Here is a 22,561-nt window from a genome sequence, read left to right as displayed (position 1 = left end):
CAATAAAATATAGAAATGTACAGATGCTGAAGACTACCAAGATTTTTGATTATTGCCATCTGTCATGCCTTCTAGCTAAATAAGAATTTCCATGTTGTAAAAAGTCAGTCCATTTTACATTTTAATCTTTATGTGAGACATTCCATTGATTGTGTTTATTGTTTCACTTTATTTATTTAATTCTATTCTAGTTTAGATATTGGTATATCTTCTCTATATGTGTGTGCAGAGTGAAGGGGCTACAACTTACATTTCATTGTGCAACTCTGTTTTAAAATGACAAATATAGGTTAATGAACCCTGTAACATTAAAGAATTATTTATGTGTATATATTTAGAGGCCCAAAATAGGCCTCATGGGGCGTCAGTGGAATAGTGGGTAGAGCAGGTGCCCCATGTACAAGACTGTCACTGCAGCGGCCAGGGTTCAAGCCCAGCCTGTGGCTCCTTGCTGCATGTCATCCATTCTCTCTCTCCCCCCTCAAAAACGTACCCGTCCTGTCCATTAAAGGCAAAACGCCCTAGAAAATATCTTTAAAAAAAAAAGTAGGCCTCATAAAACTTAAAAATACACTCTAATGCAGGGGCTGCATTTTTTTGCACACCTAATATTGATGCACTTGTGAAGCCTAAGAGGTTTCAGGAGCAAGATAAACAGTGAGTAGCCTATGTCATGTAAAATGCTGCTTCAGAGGCTATTCACTCTGACTAGAATGCAGCTCTCTTAAAAAACAATAATGAATACTTATTGTGGTCCTATTTATAAGCTTGTGCAAAAATATTGTTTAATTAGCAGCTGTGTCACTTCTATTGTGAAACAATATTGGTGCCAAAACATTTGTAAATGGTCTGTGAAGCAGGGGATAACTTACCCTGCTTCCTCGATTAACATAAACTGTATTTTGGTGTGATGATGCTAGCATTACCACACAAGAGCGGAATACTAACATGTGAATAGGAGACATACTGAATGTGGAAAAACGGACATATTGTCAAAATTGCATTTGGATACTATGTTATTTATACGTTATTTTGCAATGGTTTGACAGGTCCAGCCCAGCTGAGATCAAATTGGGCTGTGTGTTGCCATGAACTAAAAGAGTTTGGCACCTCTGATATAAGCATTGTAAAGCAAAAATATATTTTGTTATTTATTTTATTGGAGTGTTTCCAGTTGTGTCTCCGTTTGTCCGCCAGATGTTGCTGTTCCTCTATGAACCAGGACAGGCCTCTGAGTCTGGGCGCATGCGCAGTATCCTCATTTGGCCTCTGGTCTTTCAGGCGCTTAAGATGCGCTGAAAGGTTGTCCACTGCTCGGCGCTTCTACACAACTGTTTAATGTCTAAATTCGGCTTGAAGAGCTTACTTGGCACTTTCTGGTGACGAGAAAAGCCATCGCGACGGTTCACTGTGTGCGGAGTCTGTCTACAGTTACTGTAAGGAAGCGTGGCTTTTTAATTGTTGGGGTGGTTAACTTGAAAAGTGGCTCTGGCTTACGTTTATTTAGCTCGTTTAGCCTGTTAGCCTGTTAGCTGTGTGTCTGCTAGCCAGCATGACCGCTCTCTAAATTTGGTCGCTGCAGAGGGTTTGTACCTACCATGTCCTTTCTGGAACTGTTTCACAGCTAAACAGAGAATGTTAGGCGCGTGACTTTCTAACAGCCAGCTAGTATGTATCACCAGACTGGGGGTTACAGCTACGTTACCCCGGAACTGTGGAGCTCAGGGAAGCTAAAGTTGCTAAGTTGCCGCGAGTGACAATCAAGCAAGTGTCGCTACTTGTGCTAGCGATATATCATTACATCAAGGCTAGCTGATAAGGTGTATCAGTCGGCGTATCAAAGGGGAGAAATGGCTGAACGTGTATTTAGAAACAACGCAACATGGATGATGATGTTAAGGTTTGTCAGGTTAGCTAACCTCAGCGAGTTTTGCAACAGGCCCGCCTGTCTAATGTTTCTTTGCCATGTTTTAGATAGCAGACAGGTTTGTTTTGGACATGGTGGTTAACGGTAACGTGCTAACGTAGCTAGCCAGACAGCATCGGGCAAGTCCAAAGAAATGGTGACGAACCAACACTCATCAAATGTCAGCCGTTACCGTCAGAAGCAAGTAATTAGTTAGCAGGTTTAGAGCGTAAATTGGTCGCAAATAGACTATTGGCTAGCTAGCCAGCTAGTGCTTTTGAAGTTGATGTATGGAGATGGCCTAACGTTAGGTGATGGATGTGTCATGTAACGACCAGTGCTCGCTAACATCTACCTATAGTCTGCACGCATTGTTCGTAAACTGCATATCTGACCAGTGGTGGAATGTACATTTACTTTTCATTTGTCTGACAGAATCCTTGAATTACATTGTGTACATTTTGCTGTTGGTACGTATATTACACATAGTGAACTTTATTTCACTGTTTGAATATTTCTTCCACCATTGAAGACTAGACAATGTAATAACATACAAACCTAAAAGCAAACGGATGGTAATGTTTTAATATAATAAGTGTCCCTTTATGTGTGACAAGGGCAGTTTTTGAAATCTGGTATCATTAGTGTTTGTATTCATATCCTTAACTTAAGTAAAAATACTAATACCACACAACAAGACATCAGTAAATGTCCTTTTGCAAAACCTTAAATAAAAGTATGTAGCCTGAATATTATCAGTTAAATTATTAAAAATCACAACATCTGGAAATACATAGTTATCGCTGGACAGGAAGGGCATAAAAAAACTAATCTGTAAAGTAACTAAAGCTGTTAGACAAATATAGTTCAGTAAAAATTACTGTATATCCCTCTGAGATGTTGTAAAAGTATATAGTGGCATAAAATAGGAACATTTAAGTTAAGTACAAGTAGTTCAAATTTGTTCTTAAGTACTGTTCATGCTAACATGACAGAAATTGAAGATATTCTGAATCTCATGTTAACAGCTGTTGCAGGGCGTGTTAACAGCCAAGGTGTTAAGGCAAATAGATGACACCGGATCAGAGGTCGTCTCGTGTGGTCACCGGTATCAGCATTCAACAGATCCGATATAGTGTGGTGGGGAGGTGGTTGTAAAATTTACCCTCACACGACTTTGAATTTGAAACAAATATTCAGCTGACAGGTTGATAAAACACAAGGAAAATATTGGGATTTCTTTGTATTTTTCCCTGCTGCTATCTCCACAGTGCTTTGTTGGTCGACAGTAGTAGTTTTATTATTGGTGGTGGCTTAGAGCTGCGCAGCTTGAAGGCATTGATGGTAAAAGTGGCTTAATGGCTCTGTGTTGTGGTAACCTGCCAAAAAGCCCAATGTCATTTAGGATGTGAGCAGAGGAGATCAAGTCTTAACAGCCAAAACATTTTGTGTTTGTTTTTTCTGCATGCTTGAATGAAACATTTTGATGTGGTTCACTCCTTGCCTGTTAATATCTGACCAACTTAATTGCAACACGCTCTCAAAAGCCAGCTGGTTTATCTTATTGATTAGATTTTATCTTTGTGGAATGTAATATCCTCATGTTATCTCATGAAAACAATACTCTTGATTAGAAATTGTCATATAAACAGTGCTGTGTCTTTACTGCAAAGGAGCATACCTGTAGTCAGAAAGAGTATGATTGAATTAAGGTGAAAAATTTGAATTTTGGTCCCAATATTTAGGGACAGTGTTTACATATGTACAGAAAGTATGAACTAATAATGTACAAAACATGGCAGCAACTTCTTGACCACAAATGCATTACAGTCTGGATTTGTTCTCATGTATAGCCATGCAAAAAAAAACACCTGAATCAGAGTAATTTGCAAAATGTATGCAAAGATATTCACTAGGGTATATATATATATATAGATATAGATATAGATATAGATATATCATACCGGCATCATAGCACACAGGAAGATCTGATCCCATTTCCCAAAAGCATCAGAATGCTAAGATGACTGAAGCCCCTGTACTTCCAATGTGACTTAAGATTATGATAGCCTTATGATGCGCTTGTTATTTTGAAGGAAAACTCTGTTGTGGCACGATATGAAGTTGGGGTGTCTTAAGTAATTAATCAGGTTCTGCACTGTAAAACATAAACCAGTGTATGAATGAAGTAGATTTTTACTTGCTACCCTTGTGAATTAGTCTGACTTAGATACTGTCTTAGTGTGTCTAAGGTCAATCAACAGACCGTTGTAGACCTTTTAAAATTGTCATTGCATTCAGACTGTCTTGTTGCCAACTTTTTGCAACATTGCAGTTTCTGGTAGTGAGGGAGGGATGGAGGTATGGTGAAGGAAAAGCTGGCAGCAGGTGACCCGTCAAGGGAGGCCAGAATGTTGAAAGTACTGTTCTCTCATTTGAATGGGTTTCAGGATGTGAATGTCATTGTGAATGTCATTGTATGTTACAATGATGGATGTTTATATACAACATGGCCAAAGTTTCAAATGAGGTATGTAAAACTGATCCCTAGGAGCAAAAACTTCAGGCTTCGATTTCTTTATATGGTCATCAGGAGGAACACTACTGCAAGTGTTTGTGTTACGTAGCCCACACTGCTAAATTAAGCTATATGCTAATGTCAGGTAAACATGAAATCTTGGTTGTCAATGTTGTAAATTTCTCCCAGATTTCATATTTCTTCTGGAAGATGTCTGGTTGTGCTTAGAAGCGTTTATTGGTGATTTTAAACAGGAGAAAGTACCTCACATTTTTCCCCGGCTGCATGTACACTGCTACATTTAGCCACATGCTACTGTCAGGGAAACATGTAAACGCTGTGGCCGATAAATTTCTCCCCACATTCGCATCATATTCCTGCTGGAACATGTCTGGTTGTGTTCAGAAGCTTTTATTGGAATTTGTCACTGTAGAAAGAGTCGCTGTTCTCCACCATAGTCATTCTCCAGTTGCAATGATGGTACAGAGACAAGGAGATACAGATGACCTGGAAACACTGACCAGTCAGAGCAGACTGGGCTTTTTCACGAGGCAGGCTTAACTAGACAGGCGTGAAAATGGAGTGTTTCAGATAGAGGGTGAATACAGGTGTTCCAACAAAGACAATATGAGGATACTAACCATTAAAACTTGCATATTATATTAGAAACCCATAATATAAGTATGAACCTGAAAATAAGCAATATGGGTCCTCTTTAAACTATTTTTTCTGTACTGATAGTTTCCATGGATTCTAGACTCATCACTGCTCTTTTTGTTTTTCTGATGTGTTTTTCAGACAAGCACTGATGTAGCAGTGTTGCGACAGTTGTGGTGCTCTCCCTCTACCTCTGGTCCCCAGTGCCTCACTGCATGACCTCAGACAACCGAGAGATCCACGAGGGGAAGCAGCCCCTTGCTCACCCAGGACCCTTTTCTCTGGACTCCTTCCTCTGGACTCCTGACTGCAGCCCTCAGTAGCCATCGCATCTTTAAACTCATCTCCAGCAGAAGAAACAGCAGGAGTTTTTTCCTCACAGGAGCTGAACACCTCCACTTGGGTCAGTGGAGGTGTTGAAGAGCTGTCCCCCCTCTCTCCTGAATATCCTCTTTAAGAGTTTTTTTTTTTTTTTTTTTTTTTTTCTCCTGGTTGGCTTGAGTCCGGTTCTGCCGGCCGTGTGACTTTTCAAAACTGGGGCGCGATTCATGGGATGCAACCATGTCGGATCTCAGTGAGCGCAGGCCGGTCAACACGGACTATGCTGTCTCCTTGCTGGAGCAGCTTAAGTTCTTTTACGAACAGAAATTACTGACTGATGTTGTGCTGCTGGTGGAGGACACGGAGTTCCCATGTCACAAGATGGTCCTGGCCACATGTAGCTCCTATTTCAGGTGAGCACTGCGGGTGTGGAATAACTCATGTTGTATGTTGGAGATTTCAGTTTTAAACAAACTCAGGCTGATTGTGACTGTGCTTTGTGTGGCCTAGCTCTGTTGAATTTGTCTTCTACAGTTTCAGTGAATAATGCACAAGACAACATTGGGCTTTTGTGTGTAAAGACAGCAATTTTTCCCCTCAGTCGCATTGTAATGAGGTGTAGGTGCAGTATGCTGTCATTATGTAGCGTGGTTGTTACGTCTGTAAGTGCTCACCTCCTACAGTTACAATGAATAATGCACGACATTGTAGAGCAAGTGTACATGGAGGATGGAAAACAAGGGGATGGTGTTTCCTTGAAAGCTGGGGCTTGAGTCGCCCCCTCTGCGCCAGTTATTCTGTCTCTGATATGTTTCTCATGGAACAAATGAAGCAATTTTTAACCTGTAGTTCTACAGACGTATCCCTCAAGGCCCTCGGGAGGCCTCATTTGTACGCACAACATTGCATAATGAAGTGTGTGCACTGCAGTGAATATGACAGAGCAGCAGCCTCAGCTCTGGGAAGAGTCCATCTGTACTTGACAGGAGCTCATGCTGCATTTGAACACGCTGTCTCTGTCTCCCCCCTCCTTCCCTCTTTCACTGTACACTCACACACGCATTCCAAGAAAAGGTCCCGACAACTTGATGCCTCTCTCACACCCACCTCTCTGCGATCTTCCCCACTGTTTCCCACACACTTGTTATCTGGTGCGAACATGCAAAGCATTTCCCCTGCAGGGTTCAGAGGTGTCGCAGCGCTTCCTCTAAACTGCTACTCCTTCCTTTTTCTTTCTCTGTGCTGCTGCCTCTCCTTACACCTCCCCTCTCCTCGCGACACCTCGCTTCAGAGAGATGGGGGGGGGGGACTCTGGAGAGAGCTTGTGTTTGGAGGGGAAAGTCTGGTCACGTAGGTCTTGGTGAGAGATGGAGAGAAAGGGGAAGAAAGGGGAAAAGGAGGGAGGGGATGCAGGGGTATGCCTGCAGGGTTGCGTAATACAGCCTGGCAGGTTTAGCCCCTGCTGCGAGTAACACACAGTCATACACACCCAAGAACCTCGCATAAGAGGGCAGAGTTGTTTAGCAGACCAATTATTGTAAAATATTAGTTGTAAGTGGGTTAGTTTTGAGATAAACTCATCTGTCTGTTATCTTATTTATAAAATCTTTAAAATGTCAGAAAATTTCAAAAAGAGCTTTACAGTTCATCCCTAAATCAAAAAATACATAATTTTCCTCTTGCTTGTAGTGTTTTTTTAATCAACAGTTTTGGTGTGAGTTGCCCAGTGTTGGAGATATCAGCCATTAGGGGTGGGGGAAATTTCCGATTCTTAGATGCATCGCGATTCGGACGTGGACGAATCTGAATCGATTCACAAACGTCCAAATTTCGATTATTTAAATCTGTTAATTAAAGTAATACAGAAGGTTCTAAATAATGTGGAACTAAGAAGCGCAGTACGTGTCATCTCCGGGACACTTTGGGATGCGCACCTGGAGCAGACACGCCGACACGCGCACAGAAGAAAACAAACATGGCTGACCGCTACCCACCTCGCCGTGAGAGCTGAACAGCTTCTTCTAATTTAAAAGCAGATGTGTGGAAATACTTCGGCTTCTACAACGTTGACGGCGGAAGCGAACTGGACAAGAGCTACGTTATATGTAAGCTGTGTCGTGCTAAAATAAAATACTTTGGCAACACAACAAACATGAGAAGCCATGTAACTCGATTCCACCTGACGGAGGAGTCAGGGAGACGGCAGGCTGTTGTTGCTGCGGCAACTAGTGGCGCTACCGACCAGAGAACAATCGAGGAAGCAATTAGAAAGCTGCCACCCTCATCGGAAAAGGCGAAGCGAATTACGAAGGCCATCGCGGCATTTATTGCCAAGGATTTGCGTCCTTATTCTGTCGTGGAAAATCAGGGATTTCAAGCACTGCTGCATACACTGGAGCCCAGATACACCATCCCATCCCGACGCTATTTCACCGACACTCTACCATCAAACCAAAACAGAAGTCATGGCCTCACTGTTGAAGGCAGGCAGGTAGGAACGCAGTTACATGTGATGCGTGGACGTCTGTCGCCACCGAATCGTTTGTTACTCAAACTGCGCATTTTATCTTGTGATTTAAGATACCTATTGCTACCTTTGGTTCCGTACAACGAAGTTGTAACTTTACAGTTTGCAAGCATTTCCATTTATATGTTTAATAAAATATAATGGAAATGAAGTCAACTCTTTCTTATTACAAATGCACTGTTTTTAAAAATTGCAAGTGTTGAATGCTTATTCAGTGAGACAAAAAGAAATGTGTGTTGTGAAAAAGTGCATCAATATACATAAATTAAAGATGCATCAATAATCGTTTTATAATCAAATCGTAGCCCCTGAATCGTAATCGTAATCGAATCGTGAGGTGCCCAAAGATTCCCACCCCTATCAGCCATAGAGATGTCTGTCTTCTCTCCAGTATAATGGAACTAGATGGCACTCATGGCACTCAATCAATACATTTGAAAAACTCAACAGCAGCATCTTTTACAGACATCATAACCCAGTAACACATAAGGTTGGGTATTGAGCTCTGTATTTTTAAGGCCACCAACCAAATTACGTCAGTACTAACAAGTACCTATTTGCGTTAAATCAATGGGGGCCAGATTTTGGTACCTAAGAGTGCACCTAGGGGAGACCACCAAGCCCAGACAGGAGGTAGCAGCAACGCAGAAAGTGCGAAAAGCTGGGAAGCCACAAGTGGAAGTCCATGGCCGGCTTCCCTGGGTTTGGGTACACCGCAGCAGAGATAACAGAGCTCCACAGAATTGCAGGGTTCCCAAAGGAGATAGAAGTGCCCCGAGGCCAGGAAGCTGTCCACAAAGCTTCATCGGCTTCCCCAGTGAGCTGAAATTATCGTTGCAGCGCTGAGACATCTCTATGGCCGATATCTCCAACACTTAGCAATTCGCACCAGAACAATCTAGGTTGATAGATAGCACCACAGGTAAGAGAAAATAGGTATTTTTGATTTTGTAGCGAACTGTCCCTTAAAGGGCTGCAACTAACAATTATTTTCATCATTGATTAACCTGCAGATTCTTTTTTCTGATTAATTGGTTTGTCTACAGAATGTTAGGAAATAATTAAAATTGCCCATCACAATTTCCCAAAGCCCAAGATGACGTCTACAATGTCATATTTGGTTCGACTGACACTTAAAAACACAGAGATATTCAATTTATTATACTTTAAAGTGATAGTGCGCCCAAAAACGAAAATTCAGCCATTATCTACTCACCCATATGCCAATGGAGGCTCAGGTGAAGTTTTAGAGTCCTCACAGCACTTGTGGAGATCTCAGGGGAGAGGGGGTAGCAACACAACTCCACCTAATAGAGGCTTATGGCGCCCCAGATTCAAACATCCAAAAACACATAATTGAAACCACAAAATATCTCCATACTGCTTGTCCATAGTGATCCAAGTGTCCTGAAGCCCCGACATAAAAAGTTGTTTGGAAAAACGTCATTTGAAGTCTGTTTTTAGCCTCATTATAGCCTGCAGCTCTAACTGCCTCTCTGTGCACTGCATTCACATGTGTGCACTTGAAATGTGTGACCATCAAACCAAAGGTAATTAATTTATTAATAATATGCAGTAATATTAAAAAGAAAATGGCAGCAAATACTCACATTTCAGGAGCTGGAAGCAGCAAATCTTTGTAATGTTTCCTCGATAGAAGGGCTTAAATGAATAATTGATTAATAAAATCTGTCTCAATGAAGACATTTGATAATGGACTGAATGTTTCAGCATTATTTTTCCTTCCCTTGGAACTGTTTACACGAAAAAGTATTCGGCACACGGGAAGTGATGTGTTTGTACATTCCTCCGCAGCCATTGTGTCTTCTATGGAATAAACAGAAGAATAACTGCATAGTTAACATTTGCTTGTATATGATGCCACCGACTGAGACTCAAACTTGGAAAGTCTAAACACAAACAACATATAAAACAGTAACACTCGCTGTGTGTCTGACATGTTATCTCTGACAAGTGCAGCACAGAAGCATCACTGCAGTTACAAGCGTTTGGCACCAAAGACATTGCCATAATAAATGCAAATTACCGGTTCAAGCCAATAACAGTTCCACAGATGCACAAAATGTGAGAAATTGATGCAGTGAAAGAGGTTAAAGAGGCTCTGACTCATTCTGATGAATGACAACATGGAAGTGTAGGCAGCTTGCCGAGGCTGCAGCAGAGAGAGGCCCAGCTGGAGCCACACTGTGCACAGTCAGCCCACCAGCCAGGTGTTGATTCTCACTTTTTGTCATTCAGTATGAGGAAACTGGGTTGGTGGACACGCTAATCAGTGTACAACAACTGTTCGTGCTAACATCTGCTCCAGACAAACCAGCAGTGTTCAGTCCTGCTCTTTGAGACCAGGAAAACTTCTGGTTTTGTACACTATGATGGAGAAAAACAAAAATTATCTCTGAGCCAGTACGCCTGTAAATAATGTGCTGAATCAGATAAATAGTTTCTAAATAAGATAAAATCAACAGTAATGTGGAAAGGATGACCAAGCAGGCTTCAGTTCACACTAATAAGTTACCCTTTATTTTATCATTTAAATGTAATGTGGCTTTTAAGCTGGAATAATTGTCAGACTTTTGACAATAGTTTTGAGCTTCTCAAGCATAAATATGGCAGTTTTTCTGCTTCTTCTGTGATACTGACTTGAATATCTTTGGGTTTTGGACTTGTCACTCATTTTATTAACTAAGCGCAAGGTACTCAATTAATCAAGGAAATAACCTGCACATGAATCAGTAATGAAAATAAGTGTTACAGGGTTTCCATGGTCATGAAATTCCTGGAAAAGGTCTGTTTCTCAGGCTTGGAATTGGTTTGGAATGAACAGAATGTCGTCGTAAAATGTTTAATGAAATACATTCTAGTGTTGCACGGTATACCGGTACTAAAATAGTACCATGGTACTAGAGTATTCCAAACGGTACTATACTGCATTTGCACATATTGCGCAAGTGGTGTGTATGACAACACCTGTATCAACATCCACAGCTGGCATACGTGAAAAAAGACGAGAAAGTCTGCCTCGCAAAGGGAGACAACACGAGACAACACCAACTTGGTGAAACATTTGAGCAACCAAACCGTGACGTCCGTACCGAGGTACTTACCGAACCATGATTTTTTGGTACCGTTACACCCCTACTATTTATTGTTCTAAAGGTTTGTAGCCAAAAGGACTTTTCCTTAGGAAAAGTACCAAAGAGTATCGAAAAGTATCGAAATTCATATTGGTATGGGTACCGAAACAAAGATTTTGGTATCGTGACAACACTAATACATTCTTTGCATCACCAATTTAAAATCTAGTGCTGCGCTGCTTGACTGTTGAAATGTCACTAGTGTCACATTATAAAACATTGACCAGACTGGCATTGCATCATCAGAAGGGCCACGCCTCCATTTTGTGGAAAGAAAGGTGCCGTCACATCAGGAGAGAAACAGGAGAAAGGCAAAAAGCTGTTTTGTAGAAGGTTAACCAAGGCTTTCATACATAGATCTGACGTGTAGAAGATACTGAATGTTACTGTCACTGTAACACTGTCTGTGTGGTAAATCACTACTTTTGTATCAATATCGAGTATGTTATCATGATTATTCATTGTGTTTAGAAACAAAATATTTTTGTTGCACTTTCACAATTAAATCAACAGTTAGATTTGTTGCTTTGCGGTGTAGACACGTCTCAAGCACTCTATGCATGTGGTTTGATCTCCCCTATGCCCAAACTGCAGACGACGATGGTTGAGGAAGGATGAGCCCGTCTGCAGTTGCAACATTCAGGAACGTTTTCCCAGGCTGCTGCTGCAGGGTGTATGCCTTGCAGCTTGACAACTCTTAGTTTAGGAAGCGCTTCATTTGATACCCAGAAGAGTTTTCTGTGAGCTGAGCATGCATTTTAATTGTCAATATTACAGTCGATCATGATCATTTAATTGCAGGAAGCCAAATTCACAATTGTGAGTAATACTCAATTAATTGTGCAGCCCTAGTTACTACTAATGGATGGCTAATGTTAGCTTTAATGAGAGACTGATGCAGTATAGTCATACAGTGCATTAACATCAGACTGCTGTCTCCAGTTAAATCGCAGCTTGTAGATCAAACAGCTGGTTGTTAACAGGTTGGTTATTTATTGAAAACGCATTGCCTAATGAGGCCTGGTGATTCAACCAAATGTACACATTAAGTTAAAATAACCAGGTATAGTGATCCGGACATCTGTACATGTATAGACAGCTCGTTGGCGACGGGAATGTCTAACAAGTGAATAAAGTTAGCAAGTCTTAGCAGTTTGCTTACCAGTAAATGCCTGGGAAGTGTGTGTATACAATGTGTGGCTATATTTCTGTATAGGCCTACCCATTTGAACCACTTAAGTAAAGTCATGGAAATGGGGTACAATTTTATGGAAAAGTCTGGAAAATGAATTTGTAAAAATGTGTGGGACCCCTGGAGTTACCGGCTGTCCTACTAGCTTTTTAAATGATACCAAGAATACATCACAATATTCTGATATCCCAAATCCTGGAATACGTCTGGTATCATATCACCATATCAGCATTATGTAGATCCACTCATAACTAGATCAAGTTAGTAACATTCAGTTCACAGCACTACATGGGGAATGCATTCCAGCAGCAGCCAATTACAGGTACTCTGATTGTGGTTGGTAACTTTGACTGTTTTTACAGCCACTTTGGCGAGAGGCCAGCTATCATTAGGAGGCTCTGTTTATTTAAAAGAAAAACTGGATAGCAAAACAGCAGACCTGTAGACTAAATATGGAGTTTTATCACCAACTGCACATTTAAAAGGTTGTCCTCTCTTTGTTGGTAACAGAAAGTTGACCAGGAGCCCCACATATTTGTAGATTTTAGGGAAAATGAATTTGATACAAATAAAATGGAAATTTAGTTTACTTTGAAAAAAATATTCATTTACACTGCTATGTTAATATCTCCTGGAAGAGATGTGTTGTGGAACAAATAAGCAAGACTTGTCATTCAGAAAAAAAGACTTTTCATGTCTGTGAGCAGCTTGCATTAGCTTTTTGCTGTTGGAGTTACTGCATTAATTTAGTTTGTCACTAACTTTGCATCACTGGCTTTTATCTCATCACTGCTGCACAAAAACATATCTGAAGTGATGTTACAGGTGCCATTGATCCAGTTTCACTTGCAGACACCGGTTTGTATTTGCAGCACAGTAGAAATCTGACTTGATTAATTGGTGCTAAAACATATTACAGCACAGTCAGACAATGCAGGCCAGAGCTGAACCTTAAGCTGTTTTCAGCAGCTGATAAAAATCTCTTATCTTCATGGACACACTCTTAATCAGTGTGAGATCTTGCAGTACACTTCCTCATTCAGTAGCTTTTGTGCTCACATGTTGACTCACCGATGTTGTCTTGTTCCTGCAGAGCGATGTTCATGAGTGGCCTCAGTGAGAGCAAACAGACCCACGTCCACCTGAGGAACGTGGACCCGGCCACGCTGCAGATCATCATCACGTACGCCTACACGGGCAACCTGGCCATCAGCGACAGCACCGTGGAGCCACTCTATGAGACCGCCTGCTTCCTACAGGTCAGTGCAAAGACTTATTGTCCATTTTTACTGCATCTTGCGACACACGGACTCTTGCCTGTTTACGTTCAGCTCTGTGTGTTGATCCCAAACCACCTAGCCAACAGTTTGCAAAGCTAGTGCAGAGATGCATGCCCAAAAGAATAGCCCACATTTCTGGTTGGAGGGAGAAACGCATCTACTTTCATACATTATGAAAGACTTGTATGTCAGCAAGTTTTATAATGTGTGCAAATATCACTGTGTCGACCTTTTTGAGAAGGTGGTTGAAGGAATGAAACAGGGAGACTGTGTTCAGATGACCACAGGTGAAAAAACTTTCAGAAAGTCCTATTTTGACGAAAAGACACAAAATGGCAAACACAACTCCAGCCATTCCACTTTTGCGTATTTTGACATAAATGATTTGGTAAGGCACATTAACTGCACTTTGCAGGTTTGCATGTCAAACAGGAATATCAGTGGAATATTCGTTTTTATTAGTCATGGTAAAATCTTAGTAGGAATGTTACCTTTTTTGAAAATTGGGGAAAAACCTGAATATTTTGTGCATGTAAACTTTGTCACTGTTGCACTGGGGGACATTATTCCCTCATTACCATTAACACACACTGTAGTTTCATTTGACTCAATCCCTCATACACCACCATGCTGCAACAAATACTCTCTAGAGCTGCAAATGTGAAGTAATCTGCTGCTGAAAATACTAATAAATGCAATGTTTGATTGTCTGCTAATAACTACTGCCACTAGGTTACAGCTATTAAAGCAAATTACAGAGCTTTTAAAAAATTGAATTGGAAAAGTATTGAGATGGACTAAAGCATACATATAGCATGCTTTTAAATTCTAATATTGTCTCATCAGTGTCATCTGTAACTGTTAGAGTGCTTAATAAAAACATGGTTTGTCTATTTATCTCAAGGCAGTTGAATTAAACGCAACTGGACTTGGTTTTGTCTTAGAAGACGTTTCACCTCTTATCCAAGAGGCTTCATCAGTGACATCATTGGCCTTGTGAAGACCTCCCCAGAGGTTAAATACCTGGGTTGTTTCCACACCAGTTTGTCAGACTAGTTCCAGCCTAGTCAGACAAGCATGAACTGATGAAGCCTCTTGGATAAGAGGTGAAACGTCTTCTAAGACAAAACCAAGTCCAGTTGCGTTCGATTCATTTGCCTTGAGATAACTGACCTGGATGAATGAGAATATCCACAGGCTTTGTCTGTTTAGTTTGTGTCTTTACATCTACTCATTTACATCTTTAAACAACTTTGGTTGTGTAAATTTACACAAGTCACAAACATAAATATGTATCTACATACTGTTGGTGTTGTTCCACTTTTGTTACTGTGTCCTTTGATGCAAAGAGGGATGTTTTTCTCTGACAGACCTCTGACTCTCATCTCTTGTCCTCTGTTCAGGTGGAGGACGTCTTGCTGCAGTGCAGAGACTACCTTGTGAAGAAGATAAACGCTGAGAACTGTGTCCGCATGCTGAGCATCGGCGACATGTTCAGCTGCAGTGAGCTAAAGCAGAGCGCAAAGCGCATGGTGGAGCACAAGTTCCCCATGGTGTACAGGCAGGAGGCCTTCCTTCAGCTCTCCCACGAGCTGTTGATAGACGTCCTGAGCAGCGACAACCTCAATGTGGAGAAGGAGGAGACGGTGCGTGAGGCAGCCATGCTGTGGTTGGAGTATAACATGGAGGCACGTTCGCAACACCTGTCCTCTGTGCTAAGTCAGATCCGCATCGATGCACTGTCTGAGGTGACGCAGCGCGCCTGGTTCCAGGGTCTGCCACCCAATGACAAGTCTGTGGTGGTGCAGGGCCTCTACAAGTCCATGCCCAAGTTCTTCAAACCTCGGTTAGGCATGACGAAAGAGGAGATGCTGATCTTTATGGAGGCCATGTCAGAAACGCAGGGTGATGGATATGTGATGTCTGGGTCCTTACCTACCACAGTAGTGTGTTACAGCCCGCAGGCGGAGAAAGTGTACAAGCTTAACAACCCACCAGGAGACCTGCAGAAGGTGGGAACCCTCGTTACACCAGACAACGATGTGTTCATTGCTGGTGGACAGATCCCTCTCAAAAACTCAATCACTAACCATGGAAAGAGTGGAAAGTTACAGGCGGTCTTCCGCTCCGTTGATAGCTTCTTCTGGTTTGACGCCCAGCAGAATGCCTGGGTACCCAAAACCCCCATGCTTTGTGCCCGAATCAAGCCCTCGCTGGTCTACTGCGAGGGCTACATCTATGCAATCGGGGGAGATAACGTTGGCGGCGAGCTGAACAAGCGCACGGTGGAGCGCTACGACTGCGAGAAGGACGAGTGGAGCATGATGAGCCCTCTGCCCTTCGCCTGGAACTGGAGCACCTCTGTGGTGGCGCACGACTGCATCTACGTGATGACCCATGACCTGATGTACTGCTACTTCCCCCGGGCTGACACCTGGGTGGAGATGGCCATGCGCAAGACAAGCCGCTGCTTCGCCTCTGCCGCTGCTTTTGGTGACCTCATTTTCTACATCGGCGGCCTCCACGTGGTCAGCAACTCTGGCATCCGCTTACCTACGAGCACCATCGACGGCTCTTCAGTCACTGTGGAGATCTATGACGTCAACAAGAACGAGTGGCGCCAGGCCGCCAACATCCCCGCCAAGCGTTACTCGGACCCATGCGTGCGGGCAGTGGTGCTGCTTAACTCACTGTGCATTTTCATGCGTGAAACCCACATGAACGAGCGAGCCAAGTACGCTATCTATCAGTACGACATGGAGCTGGACCGCTGGTACCTGCGGCAGCCTGTGTCCGAGCGCGTGCTCTGGGATCTGGGCAAGGACTTCCGTTGTGCAGTGGGGAAGCTGTACCCCTCCTGCCTGGAGGAGTCCCCCTGGAAACCCCCAACCTACCTCTTCTCCCCCGACGGAGCCGAGGAGTTCGAGGTGGACGGGGAGCTGGTGACCCTCCCTCACGTATAGCTCTTATCCTCCCCTCCCCTACCTCGCTGACTGAACCAGGAATCTGTAATGCAGAGGGACAAACATGAAGGGGGGGCAGTTCGGTTCTTTAAGATATGAAAGGGTTTGACGTTCTTTGTTTCATGGAGGGATCTCTGGACTTTGGAGGCTTGCATTCGCTCTAGCTGTTGCTGATGAACAATGCAGCCCAAAACATGTTTGAAAAGACGCCCCTCAAAAATACTAGTAATCTGAATTTTTTTTTTCTTATTTTGTCAGTTGTGACATCTGTTAGATATTATTACAAGTCTGTCATACTGTTTCTACAATGTGATAATCTAAACGTCGACTGATTTTGTGATGATGAGGATGATGATGCACTTAACTGGTAAACCTTCTCGGAATGACAATGGCAACTGTACCAAAATCCCCCAGCCCCCCCTCCTCCGATCATGGCTTCCCTCTCTTCCCCCTCCTCTCCTCTTTTTCTCTTCTCTCACCACTGATAAAGGAATACTCAGAAGAAAATCATTTGAGTATAAAACATCACCTGAGGCTTTAAAGACTATCTTAAAAGTTATGAGCTTGCTCCTTTGTGGAACGTAGGAGTTGTAGTCAGCCTGGACTCAAAGACTCGGTATCAAAATGCTCCATAGAAACCTCTCATAGCACTCATGTAGCAGTTTCTGCAGCATGAGTGCTATGAGAAGTTTCTATGCATGGTTTGATGTTGAGCTTGATGATATATATATATTGACCCTGGAAATTGTGGTTTGACAAGTAAATTTGGCAAAGGGGTCCAATTATTTTACTTTCAGCCACATCTCGTGGCCTTCAGTGGATACACTTTGCTTAGTTTTTAGGGAAATGGTTTAGTGGTTGTCACGTGACAAACTCCATCTGTTAACTTTTAAATGGCCAAGAGAAATGTCGGAAAGGTCCAGAAAATTTCTAGTAAATGGACTTGGTGCTTTTGTCAAACTACTGATAAATAATCAATAATGAAACTTTAAGCTGAATTATTGTCACATGATAATTAAACCATCTCTCTGACAAGTGAGAAAACTCGATCTACTGAAGCCACGTTGTGGTTTAAAGTTCTGGAAAGTTACTGGCAATTGGACGTTGTTCTGAGAACGTTTTGTCAAATGTTTTGATAAATTTTGATCAGGGCTGTTTCTACAGATAATTTGCATTTATAATCAATCTGTTCACTATTTTTCAAATTGATTGATTTATCTTTTAGGCTACGAAATGTCAAAAAATGCCCTCCACAAGTTTCCAGAGCTCAAAGCTTACATCTTTAAATAGCTTGACCTTTCTAACCAGCAGTCCAGAAGTCAAGAAGTTTTAAATTTACAAAATTGTTAAACAAATCCTTACATTGAGAAGCCTGAACTAGAGAATGTTTTGCTTGAGAAATGACTGCATGGATGCAGTGTGACTGGTGTGCCGCAGCAGAGCACATCCCTGTATAGTCAACTGAAGCTGCTTCACTGACTGTGCAAGTCAAGCTTGCCAGCGCAGGCATAGAGCTGCTCAACACACTGCTCGAAGCTGTTATCACATGACAGATTTGTGTAAAAAAAAAAAAAAAAACAAGTACAATCTGTTTAAACATTATCACACCTCATTGTACCAGATTGATGCATCCTGTAGTTAAAACGATCCAGTTTGTTGCTTCAGTACCCCTTATGATGCTTCCTAACCCTCAATATGCACACAGTGAAGCTGGCACAGCAGGTTAAAAAAAAAAAATAATAAGAAAAAAAACGCGCTCCACCTACATGACGTGTTGTGTATTTTGGCCATCACATGTAGAGCTGAAACAACTAGATTGGTGTAAAGACAAAAAATTGGCGATAATTTGGTAAGTGTTTTATTTGATTTGAACTAAGGTTACTAATTGAGCTATTACGACTACATTTTATAGATTAAACAGTCAATAATGAAAATAAGTGTTAGTTAGAGCTCTACTTAAACGATTCTGTCTATTAACTTATCCTTGTAGCACAAGTTTATAGACATGTTTTCTTGCTGTGGTTTTGGGTTTCCATTTGAATCCAGGCTAAATACAATTACCATCCTCCACAAATGAGCAAAATATAAACATTTCAGAGCCACATCTCAAAGCTTACAAGTATTTGCTAGATTTTTTTGAGTGTTCCTTTAAAAACCGGATCCACACATTTCTTCTTCAACAAAAAGGCCCCACAGACGAGAGGAACAGAGGCCGTAGTTTTTGGGAGGGGTTGGAGGGCTGACGGGGGAAACAAGTGAGAGGCGGAGAGGGTTTAAAAAGAGGGTGGCTGCAGGTCCGGCCACCTATCACCTCTCCTCCTTCACCGCTTTGCCCTCCACCCCAACTCTACTATAGCGCCTCCGCAGCCCGTCTGTCAGTCTGTTTGGACACAGGTCTTCCACACAGCCAGCAGTTTACACCTCACTCCATCTGTCGTCACATGATCTTTTGTTTTTCTTTCCACGAGGGTCTCTGCAAACACACAACTCCACTCTCATTAGGTTTTGGGCTCATGCTTTTTTTTTTTTTTTTTATTTCCAAGCTGCTGAAATATATATATAATAAAATATATATTTTTCATATGTTTAAAAGACAACTGTTCTAGTGTGGGGAAAATAACCAGGTCTATTTTGTATTAGTGTCTTTTTTTAATTTAATATTAAACATTACTGTAGTGTGATTGTGGGTAGATATCCATTTTCCTATCAGATTTAATTTTTCTTGAGTGAATATTGAGGAATCTTGCTGCTGATTGGTTGTGAGAGGAGAGGGCTGGCCCACGGCTGTTGCTACGGAAATTGTTCCAGCAACCACTAGCAGTAGTGGAGAGGGCGGGTTGGGGTTGGGGAGGGGAAGGGCGGGGGTCTTCCTCCTACCTTTAAAAACATGAGCACAGGTGCTTCATGACAAACCTTACTAGCATGTTTGGCTGCATCATATTCCTTTGGCACTGTATTTTGAATGAACGTTAATTTATTAAAAAACATACCAAAAACGTTCCTGAAACTGACTCCATGTTTCGTTTGTTTTTATGAAAGTATGGAGTTTTTCATGCTGCTTCCAGTTTTTGTTAAGTTTCTTTGTAAAACAGCTGGTTGATTTTAGCTTTGGTTTTGAGTCAAAAACATTTTTTGTTTACCCAAAAATAAGTACTGAAAAGTGGTATATTAATGTCCAGACTTGTTCATTTGTTCTTTAAGCAAAGGGTTTGGTTTAATCATAAAACCTAAAAATTCATGTATGTAATGTAACATTTGGGACGTTTGGCTTCTTTTAAATGAAAAATAGTTTTGTGGAAAACATGCTTATTTTTCACCAAGTAAGCTGTTGGAAAAAGTGTCATTTGTTGCTGAATATCTGAAAAAAAATTGAAAAACTTAACACATTACTGATCATTTACCAAAACTTTACTTGCCATGTTTTTTTTCCCACCGCCAGATACATAAAATGTGTTGCTTTTAAAAAATTAAGACATCTCTGTGGCATCTCTGTGGATTTGGATTTGTTTACATCACTTAAACAACACTTACCAGTTGATTTATAAAGTTGCTGAAATCACGTTTGAGTTGTTTTTACTGGTTGACACCTTACAAATGAGAACATGAAAGCTAAACTAAGTTATTTTAATGTAAATAATCAATAGTTGGTGGTGTCTTAAATTTAAAATTTAATAATTGTGCCTTTTGAGCATTTCATCTTTTCCAAAACAATTATTTTCAACAATTTGAGAAATATGGTGAAAAAACAAGTTTTTCTTCCTTTTTTTCTGTTTTTCTGAAAGCCAAAAGTCTTATATCAGGAAGTTCTGTGGACAGTGTTTTTGCCTTACCTGACAAGTCCATATGGGTAGAGTACTAGAATTATATTTTTATGGCAAAAAATAAGACACTGACAGTGGTCTAACAACATAAAAAGCCATCGTGTCTCACACACACACACACACAGACTTCTGCCATAGCACTCTTTTAAATTGAGCCTTCAGAGAATAGCCTGGAAAAAGACACAGGTTTTAAAACATGGAAAAAGTGCTGAGATCGTTGATTAATAGTTAAGGAAAACTATTCTAGTTTTATAATTTATCAAGAAAAGAGAACTAAAACTGTTTACTAAAACTTGATTTAGTTCTTTTCTTCTTGATAAACTCTTGTTGGCTGCTCATCAAAGAAGTAAGAACATTGAGGACACTTTAGGATCTGGTAAATGATTAATCAAAAGAAATTACAATCTGCACATGAAACAATCACTCAGTCCAGCTGTACTGGGTGTCGGTCAGGATCAGTGGGTGTGAATATCTGCTGGCCTCGGGATGAGCTCAGCGGCTTCATGTCCCCGTGATGCCGCTGTGATTGTTGTCGAACACATGGGTGCATATTTGTGCAGCGATGTGCTACCACCACAACAACAACCCTCTCACAAAAACACACACTTGCCACCACTTTGTTTTGCTGACCTACATTTGTACCCAGACGCAAACACCCAGTGCGATAAAAGGAAAGAATTGTTCCTATATCGCAGTCTACTAGAAATAAAAGTCTGAGGAATATTTTAATTATTTTTTAATACAGCAATATAGTATCACTTCTTCTGAAATACATTAAAAGCATCTGTCAAGAAAATATTCTGTGAATATTAATTCACAATACATTCATATCTGTTAAATACAAAATGAAAATATATCATCAGAGGGTAAAAAAAGAAACGAAAAGCAGCTTTTAACAGATGATGTTTTCTTGAACTATAATCCAGAAATCAAAAGAAAATTCCCCAAAATGACTCAATGGCCAAAGAAGGTTTAAAAGCATGAAAACCAGAAAAAAAATTACAATAGTTTTAAAGACACGGGGATGACACTCAATACAGCTGTAAAACTGGACTGGACAGCATGCTCACTGGACCACTTTTAATCCAACTGTTGTTGAATATTTGAAGCATGGAGGGAAAAGATCCTGTAAGCACCTCAGAATTACAGTTATACAAGATAACGATTCACATAAATAGAATATAATGGCTGCTTTGTGCAAATACACACAGTGGTCCACAGATTAGGACTTGTTCCAGTGTTGTCATGACAAAACATGGATATGTATGGAGTTTATACACAACAAATAAATAAGTTATCTGACTTTAAACTATTCTCAGATTTACTAAATATAGTTCTCCCAATATATATATCTTATAAAAAGGCCTGGGTGAGGGTTAATCAAACACACAGCTGGGTGCAGGTTCCTTCATAGTCAAGGGAAGTTTTCATCATGTTTATCAGGGCACAGAGTCAGGCATTAGGTACACAAGGATTTACGTAATAACACTGTGGTTATTGCCATAACAGCAGATTTTGTAAATAATGTATTGTTCTGCATTTGTCATAGAAGCTTGAGAATGGAGAGAAACCTGTTTAACAGGAAATGTAAAATTCCAGAGCTGCTTTTCAAGTTTTGTCATTTATCCAAAAAAAAAAAAAAGCAATATTCTCTGTTGCGTGCTTATCTATTTTATATAGTCTTAAATTTAATATTTTAGGAGTTATCAACTGTTGGTTGGACAAAATTCATAATTTTAAGACCGGGAAATTGAAATGATGTACTTAAAGGTTATCAGACAAGTCAAAGGTATAGCTAATACATCAACAAATAACACAGTACATTAGATATTTAAAATAAAGGGTAAAAATAATTATAACAGGTGTATCTTTTTGCATTTAAGCTCAGAGCAGTTGGCTAAAAGTAGCAAAAAGCTTTTAATTATTTTCTACACCACAAACCAGTTGATAAAACTAATTAAAAGTTAATTAATTTAATTACTTCATGTATTCTATTTTGGTGTTGCCACATTATGAATAATTATCCTTTTTCCTCTTAACATTTCCTCAGTGGAATAATCCAGAGGACTCTGTGGCTAGCTAACATTAGCTTTACTGAAAACACTGTTAGCTAAGCATTCTTTCAGCTAGCTACCTCACTAAAGCTAACATCTGTGATAAAACTACACCCGCCTGTGTACATGATGGTAATTATCCAATAACCTGTAGTGCATACTTTTGT

The 22,561-nt window shown here is 40.8% G+C and overlaps 1 protein-coding gene across 1 annotated transcript; it reads left to right on the top strand.

Moving 5' to 3' along the window:
- Window positions 1-1,279: 1,279 nt before the first annotated feature.
- kbtbd2 (kelch repeat and BTB (POZ) domain containing 2) lies at window positions 1,280-18,210 on the top strand. Its single transcript, XM_033639229.2, has 4 exons — window positions 1,280-1,436; window positions 5,223-5,815; window positions 13,370-13,535; window positions 14,960-18,210. Exons 2-4 carry the CDS (start codon window positions 5,643-5,645, stop codon window positions 16,517-16,519), a joined length of 1,899 nt encoding a protein of 632 aa, XP_033495120.2. The 5' UTR covers window positions 1,280-1,436; window positions 5,223-5,642; the 3' UTR covers window positions 16,520-18,210.
- The last annotated feature ends 4,351 nt before the right edge of the window (window positions 18,211-22,561 follow it).

Source organism: Epinephelus lanceolatus, chromosome 20, assembly GCF_041903045.1.
Source record: "Epinephelus lanceolatus isolate andai-2023 chromosome 20, ASM4190304v1, whole genome shotgun sequence".
Taxonomy (NCBI): domain Eukaryota; kingdom Metazoa; phylum Chordata; class Actinopteri; order Perciformes; family Serranidae; genus Epinephelus; species Epinephelus lanceolatus.
Note: the sequence above shows the minus strand (reverse complement) of the source record. Positions and strands in the feature narration are given on the sequence as shown.